Source organism: Mirounga angustirostris, unplaced genomic scaffold (genome assembly GCF_029215605.1).
Source record: "Mirounga angustirostris isolate CCGP_5_RB_7025 unplaced genomic scaffold, mMirAng1.0.hap1 SCAF_13, whole genome shotgun sequence".
Classification (NCBI taxonomy): domain Eukaryota; kingdom Metazoa; phylum Chordata; class Mammalia; order Carnivora; family Phocidae; genus Mirounga; species Mirounga angustirostris.
The window spans coordinates 94,889,147-94,900,462 of record NW_026991721.1 but is presented as its reverse complement, the minus strand read 5'-3'; the positions used below and the strand labels follow the sequence as shown (position 1 = coordinate 94,900,462).

Here is an 11,316-nt window from a genome sequence, read left to right as displayed (position 1 = left end):
TTTTTTTTTTTTTTTAAGATTTTATTTATTTATTTGACAGAGACACAGCGAGAGAGGGAACACAAGCAGGGGGAGCGGGAGAGGGAGAAGCAGCTTCCCGCCGAGCAGGGAGCCTGATTCGGGGCTCAATCCCAGGACCCTGGGATCATGACCTGAGCCGAAGGCAGATGCTTAACGACTGAGCCACCCAGGTGCCCCGGGTGTCTAGTTCTTTTGATAGTGGTTAGCACGTGGGTGCTCAATACATGGTTATTAATACCGTTAGTGGATAAAGCACTTTTCCTAACACACTTGTTCCCACTAACATAATGATGTGTTGGCATTCGCACTTCAGTTATTTGTCTTTAGGCATGACCTTTGATCTCTGAACCAGTTTCCTCAATTAAAAAGGAATGTTGCCTACTCCAGGGTTGTAGCAGAGCTAAGTTTTAACGGAGCCAGGGAAGCTCCACATAAGTTGCAGTAATTGCTTGTGCCACAGCTAAGGGGATAAAGCTGTAGAATTCTGGGTTGCCAACTTTCTGGAGCATCCTATGTGGAGGTGTCGAATCCAGCCAAAGGAAAGTGGACGTGGCTCAAGGACGCTTTACTTCCAACGCAGCATTTTAGGGTTAATACTCTTCCTCTTGGGCAGGGCTAACTTTGGCTTGACTATCCCTTTGGGTGGTGGTCGGGGGACTGCAGAATTTGCTCTGTGGGTGAATCTGGGGAGCAAATCTTAGTCATTGACCATCATTATTCTTGATTCAAAACGAGGTGTATGTAAAAAAAAAAAAGAACAGTAAGGCCCGGGTCTCAAGCCAGGAGGACTGGGGCGGACGGGAACCCAGCGTCCCCACCGGCCCGGCAGAGTAGGGGCGGTAACAGAAGGGTAAGGTCGTCTCGGTCTCAACGTTCCAATTCCCGCCCCGAGGGTGGTCCTCCCCGAGGGCGGGTGCCGGAAGTGACGCAGAGCGCTGAGTCTGCGGCAGCAGGAGGAGCGCGGACCCGCGTGCACCCGCTGGCCGGGCCCTCCGGCTCCCCCGGCTTCCGGGGGGACCTCGGCGGCAGCCCCCTGACCTACCTCCCGAGCACAGCCATGTCTGGCAACGGCAACGGGGCCGCAACGGCGGTGAGTACTGAGCCGGGGACTCTCGTAACTTCGGCGTTCCGGACTGGCGGCGCAACGATTGGCTCCAGGTTGCCACCCTCCGTCGTCTATTGGTCGGAGCGACTATCCGTCTTTTTTTTTTTTTTTTGGTCAAAACAGTTTTTAAAGGGCCAGTAGCTGGTTGCCCTTAGGAAGGACAGGGGAACTGAGTGAGCGGTGGGGGCGGGGTTAAGAGTGGAGGGATTGTCTGGAACGAAACCCCCATCCCTGCGGGGATCTGGGTGGGGTTCCGCCGTGCCTGGCATCCACGGCCCTAGATTTAATGACCCAGCCCAGGAAAGTTCGTCTCCACCAGACAAGGCGCTATTCCCGGGATCCTTTCACACGAGACAGGGCCGAGGCGGGATTCGGCCACCTTGGGAATATGTCCCACTTTGGATCCCAAATCCTCCAACTGCACACAAACATCTTGAAAGTGCGTCTTCTCCCTTTTTTCCCTTTTAGCGGTCACCCAGCCCCAGCCTACTCTCAAGGTCCCCAACTGAGACACACCTTTGCTTTTTCCCTTTTAGCCGTCACCCAGCCCCAGCCTACTGTCAAGGTCCCCAACTGAGACACACGCCTTTGGATTACTATGGTGGGTGGGGCGTCACCCTTGAGTCTTGTCCCTAGCTCGCCGCCCGAGCTCTGGGCTTGTGTAGATGCAAACTACAGCCAGTGGGGGCCTCTGCCAGCGCGAGATAAGAAAGAGATGGGGCAGCTGCTTATCTCCCGACGTCCAGCCTGCTGGCGAGGAGAGGGATTTTTTGCCATTACAGACACTCTTGAGCACTGGACTAGGAGTAGGAAAATCTGGATTCTGGCTCCAGCTCTTTTCCCATTATTAGCTGTGTGACTCTGGGCAAGTCATTTCACTTCTCAGTTGCTTCTGTAACATGGTTCCAGAGATACCTGCCCTGTCTACCTGATAGGGTTTTCATGAAGATTAAAAGCAATAGTTCCAGCATGTACATGTTCAATAAATATTTTTTTAATGGAATAAAATAGGCTGTGCAGAATCGATGCAATTAAGGGATTGTGTGAACCTAGCAGTTTCTAGGACCTTAGATTCCTTTCTGTGGGCTCCCAGTGGCTCAGAATTTTAGTGGCCATGTTTAGCATTTTAGGCCTGGCCTAATTTGCTCAGGGTCCCTAGGGTTTATTTATGGGAGAACTGATAGCAGTGCAGTAGACTAGGGTCCAGGAGCAGCCAGCTGTCACATCCACCCAACAACAGAGGACCCAGAGACTTGCCTGCGAAACAACTCCATGGGATGAAGATCTCAGAATAGGGAAAGGTGACATTATGTACAGTGGCTACTGATCTAGAAAGAGATAGGACCTCAGACTGAGGAACGCAGTTCTCCCTGCGTGGCACTGAACACTTTTGTCCAGCGTGCCCTGGCTAGGAGGAAGAGGTTTGTGCCTTTGAGTTCCTAGCTTGGTCAACGACGTTCCGCTATTTCTGGTTGGTGAGACCAGAGGCGGCACTCTAGGGGAATGGACGTTAGGCAGCTTAGCCTTTTAAGTCTCGTAGAACATCTGAGGCAGAAAATACTGGAGTCGCAACCTCTTCATTTTATAGATGAACAGATCATGATGAGAGGCTGTGCTAAAGGTCAGCCTGCCAAGAGGCTGAGCAGGACTCTCCGTAGGATCTGTTGACCGCAGTCCTTTATATGTGCATTCCCGCCGGGTTAGGGGATCCCTGCTGTGGCAGCTGTGGGGTTGCGTTGGCATCCAGGTGACAGCACACCAGTGCCTGCCGTATTGTGGATACTGAACTTGTCCTCGGTGACTCAGCGCACGTTCTCTTGTGGCCCCAGCTGCCCTGCCCCTGTCTGCTGGGGGACCCACCCTCCCTGTAGCCAGGCTGATGGGCCTTATCTCTTTACACACTCGGCTCTGTGCAGCACTCCCCCAGCCTTAGCCAGGATGGGCCTCCGGGCGCAGTGTCCAGTTATTAAAGCAAGAGCAACGGCGGGTCCTGCTAGCGCTTCCCTCAGGTCTCTGTTTCTCTGAATCTGTGAGGAGGGCAGAAGGTATTGAGGAAGGTAAAGGGACCAGTCCTGGAGGATTTCCCCACATCAAGGCTCAGCAGGCCGCAGGCCGCAGGCCAGGGGCTGAGGTTCTTTTCTTCCAAGCCACTGATTCTGGTTCTTGGACTAGGTGTTGAGGAACACGAGGAACAGAGGGGACTGTGACTTGGGGATTTTTTTCTGCAGGAAGAAAACGGCCCAAAGATGAGAGTGATTCGTGTGGGTACCCGAAAGAGCCAGGTGAGTACAGTTACTGGGCAGAGGAAGTTTGTGGGAAGAGTTCTGTGCTCACGGTATCACAAGTTGGGGGGCCCAGAGGGTTAGTTCCCAGGACCTGGGAAATGGAAGATAAATGGGGTGGCTGGGTGTTAAATCCCATGAAGAATGGCATGTTGCATTCTGTGGAGAGAGTCTGAGCAAGCTGTTGGGGTGCAGAGAGCTCCCGGACCAGATCCCTCTCCTTCCTAGGTGGGCATTCAAGTTCCAGTTCCTTCAGTATGTCCCTAACCCTGTGAGGGTGTGAGCTCAGGGCAGTGCCCGGGGAGGATAGGACTAATCGGAATGTTTGTCCCCAGCTGGCTCGCATACAGACAGACAGTGTGGTGGCAATGCTGAAAGCCTTCTACCCAAGTCTGCAATTCGAAATTGGTGAGTTTTGTGGACAGGACGGGAAGCTAATGGGAAGAAGCTCTTCCCCACCTGGTGTGGGGGGGGGGGCGGGGCGGGGCGCAAACACAGCATTTCTGGCTTTCCCTAGGCTCAAAGCTTCATCCCATTGCCTCCAATATTTTTTTTTTTTAAAGATTTTATTTATTTATTTGAGAGAGAGAGAATGAAAGACAGAGAGCATGAGAGGGAGGAGGGTCAGAGAGAGAAGCAGACTCCCCGCTGAGCAGGGAGCCTGATGCGGGACTCGATCCCGGCACTCCAGGATCGTGACCTGAGCCGAAGGCAGTCGCTTAACCAACTGAGCCACCCAGGCGCCCCAATATTTTTTTTTTTTAAAGATTGTATTTATTTATTTGACATGAGAGAGAGAGCGTGCAAGCAGGGGGAGCGGCAGGCAGAGGGAGAGGGAGAAGCAGGCCCACCCGCAGAGCAGGGGATCATGACCCCAGGATCATGACCTGAGCTGAAGGCAGACGCTTAACCAACCATGCAGGCGCCCCGCCTCTGAGAATTCTTGGCTGTCCCCAGTTTGGAGGGCCATTTCTTCCTCTGAATACTTCCAGCTCTTGACTCGCTGGGCCAGCTTGGCACTTAACATCTTCTGCTTTGGGTCTTTTTATCAGTGTGTCTAGTCTTCCTGCCAGCTCATTACATTCCCAGAGGGCAGGGATTGGGGTGTATGTGCCTCTGTATCCACTAGGAGTCTTAGCACAGTGCTGGGCTCAGGAGGGGCTCAGGAAGTGCTGATCAGTGAGCACCTGGTTGGTTCTCTCCTCAGTTGCTATGTCCACCACAGGGGACAAGATTCTTGATACTGCGCTCTCTAAGGTAACATATTCCCCCCGAATCCTTTTCCCTCCCTCCTCTTTGCTCCCCCCAGGAGATTCACTGTGGCGCTCTTTCTTTTTTCTTTTTATTTTTCTATTATTATTTTTAAAGATTTTATTTATTTATTTATTATTTTTTTAAGATTTTATTTATTTGACACAGAGAGACACAGCGAGAGAGGGAACACAAGCAGGGGGGAGTGGGAGAGGGAGAAGCAGGCCTCCCGCGGAGCAGAGAGCCTGATGCGGGGCTCGATCCCAGGACCCTGGGACCATGACCTGAGCTGAAGGCAGACGCTTAATGACTGACCCACCCAGGCGCCCCAAGATTTTATTTATTTGAGAGAGAGAGAGCACACAAGGGAAAGGCAGAGGCAGAGGGAGAAGCAGGCTCCCCGCTCAGCACGGAGCCCGATGCAGGGCTCAATCCCAGGACCCGGGGATCATGACCTGAGCGGAAGGCAGACACTTAACCAAGTGAGCCACCCAAGCGCCCCTTATTTTTTATTTTTAAAGATTTTATTTATTTATTTGAAGTGGGGGGAGGGAGGGAGCACAGTGGGTGGGAATGGCAGAGGGAGAGGGAGAAGCAGACTTCCTCCCTGAGCAGAGAGCCCAACATGGGGCTCGATCCCAGGACCCTGGGATCATTACCCGAGCTGAAGGCAGCCGCTTAACCGACTGAGCCACCCAGGCGCCCCTTTGAGGCTCTTTCTTGACTGGCAGATTGGAGAGAAGAGCCTGTTTACCAAGGAGCTGGAACATGCACTGGAGAAGAATGAGTAAGTGAAACACAGTTCTTACTCATCTCTTGCTAGGACCCCTGTGCACATCAGACCTGGTTATCAGCTAGACCATGGGGCTTCATCCTTTGGGTAGGCTAGAGGGAGGCTCATATGTGGGTTTCTCAGGCCTCAGAAAAGGAGAGTGTCCTGGTTCTGAGCCATCTGGCTGCCTGGAAGGCCGGATTGGCTGGGGGAGGGGGACAGAAGGGAGGGTGCAGGGCTCAGGGTCCTGAGGTCCTGGCAGGCCCGCTTCCTAGCAGACCACTGACGTACAGGCGGGCATAGGTGGAGGAGGGGTGGGGGCCTGCTGCTGGGATTCCTTCTCCTTGCCTCCCTCTTCCGTCTCTCTAGAGTGGACCTGGTTGTTCACTCCCTGAAGGACCTGCCCACCGTGCTTCCCCCTGGCTTCACCATTGGAGCTGTCTGCAAGTAAGAACCGTGCAAGTCCGGCATGGGCAGGTGGAGGCATCCTGTTAACCTCTGCTTTTCCCTCTGGGACTCTGCCCTCTGCCTCTAGGGAACCGAGAACATGCCAGTTAGTTGGTTATGGAGAGAGCCTGGAAGTGACCTGCACTGAGATCTCTTCCTCATTCTTTGACTTTCCCTCTGTCTCCAGGCGGGAGAACCCCTATGATGCTGTTGTCTTTCACCCAAAATTTGTTGGGAAAACCTTAGAAACCTTGCCAGAGAAGAGGTGAGTGGGGCCTGGATAGGCATCCTGGTGGGACATGCACAGAAGGTGGAGGGCTGGGAGGAAGAGGAGGAAATCTTGGGTTAAATCTCACTTTAAACCCTCTCTCTGAGCAGTGTGGTGGGAACCAGCTCCCTGCGGAGAGCGGCCCAGCTGCAGAGAAAGTTCCCACACCTGGAGTTCAAGAGCATTGTATCCTTTCCGAGGAGGGAGGGGGCAGTAGCCAAGGAGGAAGGTGGGGTCCAGAGGGTCCAGGGAGTCATGAGAGCGAAAGGAGCTTCCAGAGGAAGTGGACACGGGCCAACGGAATGTCTCTCCAGTGTCTGCCCTATTCATCCATCCACCCATCCATCCATCCATTCATAATCCTTTCATATTTTCTTAGCCCCAGGCCAGTGCCTGGCACTAGGGATAATGGTGAGCAAGACCAACGTTGTCCTTGCTTATAGAGTTTTACATTTTTGTTCTGGAGACAAATGAGCATTGATAATACAGAGTAATACTAAACAGTGATTACTTGGGAAGGGGGAAAGGTGGAGGGTGCTTCCATTTTTATTTCATGTTCTATTATATTTTGATATTCGAAACATATCCAATGTTTTATAAAGCTAATTTTCAAAATAGTATGTGTTAAGCACTCCCATGCACAAAGTAGGGAATTCTCTGGAAGCTTCTAGCTGGAACATCTATAAGCACAGACTTGGGGGTCAGGGAATGCTTCTCAGAGGTCTTGTAACCTTGGGCAAGTTAGTTAACTTCTCTACCATTTTCCTCATCTGTAAAATGGAAATAATTAGACCTACCTCACTGGGTTGTGAAAATTAAATAGGAGTATGTAAAGCACTTTATTTTATTTTATATTTTTAAGGATTTTATTTATTTGCCAGAGAGAGAGAAAGAAAGAAAAAGCACAGCAGGGGGAGAAGCAGGCTTCCCACCGAGCAGGGATCCTGTCACAGGGCTCCATCCCAGGGCCCTGGGATCATGACCTGAGCCGAGGGCAGACGCTTAGCCGACTGAGCCACCCGGGCGTCCCTGTAAAGCACTTTCAATCAGTGTCTGGTGTGTAGCCATCAAGTGTGAGTAATTAAGTTAATGTTAGCTGTACTCGGTAAGCAGAAGACCAGAGGGGAGCTGTTAGATACAGAAAGGCTTAGGCAGGGGGAGCAGTGTGAGGTTCCAGACTGCCCAGTGCTTGTGGTCCTTAGCATCCCTGCACAGCGGGGAAACCTCAACACGCGGCTGCGGAAGCTGGATGAACTGCAGGAGTTCAGTGCCATCATCCTGGCCGCCGCTGGCCTGCAGCGCATGGGTTGGCAGCACCGGGTGGGGCAGGTAGGGGCTGTCCCTGATCCGTCCCGTTAACCTTCCTCCTTTTCCTGCCTGTATTCTCTTTCTGAACATCCTGCTTCTAACGGTATAGGCTGGACATGGGCCCCAGGCTGAGAAGATGGGGGGTCAAAGGCCAGACTCCCACTAGGCTTTCTGTGTGATAGGGAAGCCCCCTCTCACTACTGTCTGCTTTCAGGCACCCCCATCTTCACCCTTCTGACTGTCTGTTCTGCCCCTGCAGATCCTACACCCAGAGGAATGCATGTATGCTGTGGGTCAGGTATGTTTGACCAGGGAAGCCCTTTCTTTTGTTCTCAACCAAAAAGCCGGTCTCATAACCTTCTGCATCTCCTTCTCCCGGCATAAACATTTCTAAGGAGGGGCAGGCCTTGGGAGGCTTCTGGGCTAAAAGGGATCCTGGGGAGCAGGTGGAGGTGGGCTGGTTCCCGTCCTTACCTCCATTGGTTGGGGAAAGATTAGACCTGATGTCTTAGGCTTTTTTTCCATCAGGGGGCCCTGGGTGTGGAAGTCCGAGCCAGTGACCAGGACATGCTGGATCTGGTGGGGGTGTTGCATGATCCGGAGACTCTGCTTCGCTGCATTGCTGAGCGAGCCTTCCTGAGGCACCTGGTAGGATCCATGTTCCACCTGTGGAGGGGTGGGGACTTGAGGAGTTGGGAATAGTCGACGGGAGATTTCTCATATTAATGCTCTTATTTAGAGGTAACTCATTCTTGAATGTATGGACAGGACCCAGGTCTGGGCCCCTGCCTCTGTTTCCGTTATGTCTTCAGGGGTGTCTATCTCTGCGGGCTCTGGCCACACGGTGGTGGTGAGTCCCTGGTTCACAGGGAGAACTTCTCATTGCAGGAAGGAGGCTGCAGTGTGCCCGTGGCAGTCCATACAGCTATGAAGGATGGGCAAGTAAGCAGGGGAGGGTGGGTGGGAAGGCAGGTAAGGGAGCACCGTGACGTGTTCCTGTGCCTCTCGAGTTGCCCGCAAAAAGAGCCCGGTTACTAAGCAGTTCTCTCAGAATATGCTGAGAGTTGCCCGCAAAAAGAGCCCGGTTACTAAGCAGTTCTCTCAGAATATGCTGAGGTAACCCGTTTCCTTTGCCAGCTGTACCTGACTGGAGGAGTCTGGAGTCTAGACGGCTCAGATAGCATGCAAGAGACCATGCAGGCCACCATCCGTGTCACTGCCCAGGTGCCAAAGCTGGAGAGTGAGGGAGAGGGTGAGAAACGAACCTGCCTTTTACCTCCTTTTTCGTGCTCACCAGATCCCACCTCCTTCCCTCACCTAGCATGAAGATGGTCCCGAGGATGATCCACAGCTGGTGGGGATCACTGCGCGGAGTATTCCACGAGAAGCCCAGCTGGCTGCTGAGAACCTGGGCATCAGCTTGGCCAGTTTGTTGCTGAACAAAGGAGCCAAGAACATACTGGATGTTGCCCGGCAGCTTAACGATGCCCACTAACTGGTCTGTGGGGCGCAGGTGCCTGGGTCCAATTGTCCAGTGCCTACCTCCCAGCCCTCAGTGCCCCATCCTCACTGCTACCTGGTGAGTGATTCCCCCAGGGATTGAACTGCAAGGGCAGAGACTTACCTCACTTTGGGGCTGTGGGGAGTGCCTTGCCTCTGCGGTAGGTGGGGGTTTCATCTCTTTAGAGAAAAAGTTCAAGCCACGGCCTTTGAATGTAACCACCTCAACTAATAAACCAGCTCTGAAGGTGACTTTGTTTTTGGTGAGGTTGCAGGAAAGATAAGGACAGACACAAAGCCTGTACTCTTTACTTCAGAGGCCGGGACCTCTGTGCAAAGTTCTCCTGGAATGTTCTTTGTTCCTGCCACATCAGTTCTCATTTCAAACGGTCTCCCAGGAAAGAGCGGTGATCGGAGAAACCTAGGACTTGCCCCTCTCCAGCTAACCCGTATGGATATTCGATAGGTGGGCCATGTATCAGAGTCCCCCCCCACCCCCCCCTCAGGATAGAAGTCTACAAAGTCAGTGCTACAACTGTTACAGAATGACTACAGACACTGCGTTTTTTTAAAAAAACAATCGTTTAATAAAATTAGTCCATCTGAAACTCCCCAATACGTAAGGTACTAGTCTTGGATGGGTTGTAGCTGCAAAATTCCAGTTCCGAAGCAATCGGAGGCTCAGTGCAGACAGGGACGATCGGGCCGGTGCTGGTACGGAGGGAGGTGCGTGGCCCGCGGAGGAGTCGCCCGAAGGGAAGTGGGGCGAGCGGCGGGGCCCTCGGGCCCGGCTGCGGTCACCCGGGCGCGCGCGCACACCTCCTGCGGTCCCCACGGCCCGCAAACCCGGGCCCCCGCCCCTCCCCCGCCGCGGCCGGGGCGGCGGTCCCCGCAGAAGCGGCCGGCCCGCGGGTGCAGACGGCGGGACCCGGGGGGAAGGGGGGGGCGGCGGCGCCAGGGCGAACAGTGATCGGTTCTTCCCGCACCGCGTCTGGAGAGTCTCGGCCCGAGCACCAAGCCGGAGCCCCGGCCCCGGCGCGCACCTCAGCCCTGCGTCAGAGCGGCGAGCGGCTCTTCCAGGAGGCGCCGCGGCCTCCTCGCCGCCCATCGGCGGCTCCGGGGCCCGGGCGGCTGAGTCACGGGCGCCGTGGCGCCCGGGCCTCTGCGCCAGGCGAGCGGGGCCGCCCCCCGGCCGGGCGGCAGCGGGAGCGGGAGCGAGGGCCGGCGAGCCCGCGCGGGGGAGGGGCGGCGGCGGCGGCGACGCGGGAGGGGGGAGCCGAGCGCCGCGGCCGCCCGCCCCGAGCCCGACGTGGCTCAGCTCTTTCCGTGAGGGCGGTGGTGGCCCTTAAAAGGGCCTTTGTGGTGGCATGGTGGGCCGGCTGCGGCGCGGGCGCCCCTCAGTACTCCTGAGAGGCCTGGGTGGCCTTCTTGCCGCCCGCGGGCGCCTTCGGCCCCACGGTGGCGCTGGTCTTCTTGGGCAGCAGCACGGCCTGGATGTTGGGCAGGACGCCTCCCTGGGCGATCGTCACGCCGCCCAGCAGCTTGTTGAGCTCCTCGTCGTTGCGGATGGCCAGCTGCAGGTGGCGGGGGATGATCCGCGTCTTCTTGTTGTCGCGGGCCGCGTTGCCCGCCAGCTCCAGGATCTCCGCGGTGAGGTACTCGAGCACCGCCGCCAGGTACACGGGCGCGCCGGCGCCGACCCGCTCGGCGTAGTGGCCCTTCCGCAGCAGCCGGTGCACGCGGCCCACTGGGAACTGGAGGCCGGCGCGCGACGAGCGTGACTTGGCCTTGGCGCGGGCCTTGCCGCCGGTCTTGCCGCGGCCCGACATGCTGCGCGAGGTAGCAGAGCGGTGAAGAGGGACGCCTCGAAGGGGGCCAACGGAGAGCTGCCCGCCGCAGTCCAACTGCTGCCGCGCGCGCCCAGGGGCCGCCCTTATAAGCCCCCAGGGCACACCTCCGCGCCCTCCTGATTGGCTCTCTTCTCGAATACCCGCCTCCGGTTGGTTGCAGTTAACCCTTCCGTGACGCGCCACGGCTGAGGGAGCGCGCCCGCCGATTGGTCCGATTTGAAAACCTTTTGCCCGGGGAAAAAGGCGAGGAGGAGCGGTAGCACGCAGCCAGCCCACCACTCCCTGAGGTAGCCAATCCAGGTGAAGGGCGCCAGATTTAAATGCTACAGCTGGAGACCAGAACCGGAAGACAAAGAGGGTGGGGTCTGAGCCACCTCTGGAGCCTCTGGGAAATCTGTGAGGGCCTAGGAATTTTAAAGGAAAGGGGTCAACGCCACTGCCTCCCCTTCCAGGTCTGGTCCCTCTCTTCGCCTTTCTCCCTCCTCCCATCCTGCAAAGGGAAAGTGAAAAGG

The 11,316-nt window shown here is 55.5% G+C and overlaps 2 protein-coding genes across 4 annotated transcripts; one reads left to right on the top strand and one right to left on the bottom strand.

The window, feature by feature from the left end:
- The first annotated feature begins 814 nt into the window (after positions 1-814).
- Positions 815-9,519, top strand: HMBS (hydroxymethylbilane synthase). 3 transcript variants are annotated; one of them, XM_045894863.3, is made up of 14 exons: positions 822-1,111; positions 3,355-3,408; positions 3,744-3,816; positions 4,616-4,665; positions 5,391-5,446; positions 5,801-5,878; positions 6,066-6,143; positions 6,257-6,332; positions 7,362-7,475; positions 7,714-7,752; positions 7,983-8,102; positions 8,343-8,396; positions 8,592-8,678; positions 8,776-9,519. In XM_045894863.3, the coding sequence occupies exons 1-14, from the start codon at positions 1,079-1,081 to the stop codon at positions 8,947-8,949; spliced, it is 1,086 nt and encodes a 361-aa protein (XP_045750819.1). In that variant the 5' UTR covers positions 822-1,078; the 3' UTR covers positions 8,950-9,519. The 3 variants fall into 3 exon arrangements, with proteins under 3 accessions (XP_064433430.1, XP_045750819.1, XP_064433429.1); XM_064577359.1 differs by lacking the exon at positions 822-1,111 and adding an exon at positions 1,326-1,727; XM_064577360.1 differs by lacking the exon at positions 5,801-5,878 and having other exon boundaries at positions 815-1,111.
- Positions 9,518-11,258, bottom strand: LOC123841461 (histone H2AX). Its single transcript, XM_045871043.2, has one exon. The coding sequence runs from the start codon at positions 10,781-10,783 to the stop codon at positions 10,352-10,354; it is 432 nt and encodes a 143-aa protein (XP_045726999.1). The 5' UTR covers positions 10,784-11,258; the 3' UTR covers positions 9,518-10,351.
- Positions 11,259-11,316: the final 58 nt, after the last annotated feature.

Bases quoted from the DNA above. Each gene is read 5' to 3' on its own strand.
- HMBS (XM_045894863.3), top strand. From the start codon at position 1,079: ATGTCTGGCAACGGCAACGGGGCCGCAACGGCG. The intron at 5,447-5,800 runs GTAAGTGAAACA...CCGTCTCTCTAG, and splicing joins CATGCACTGGAGAAGAATGA to AGTGGACCTGGTTGTTCACT. The intron at 6,144-6,256 runs GTGAGTGGGGCC...CTCTCTGAGCAG, and splicing joins GAAACCTTGCCAGAGAAGAG to TGTGGTGGGAACCAGCTCCC.
- LOC123841461 (XM_045871043.2), bottom strand. From the start codon at position 10,783: ATGTCGGGCCGCGGCAAGACCGGCGGCAAGGCCCGCGCCAAGGCCAAG.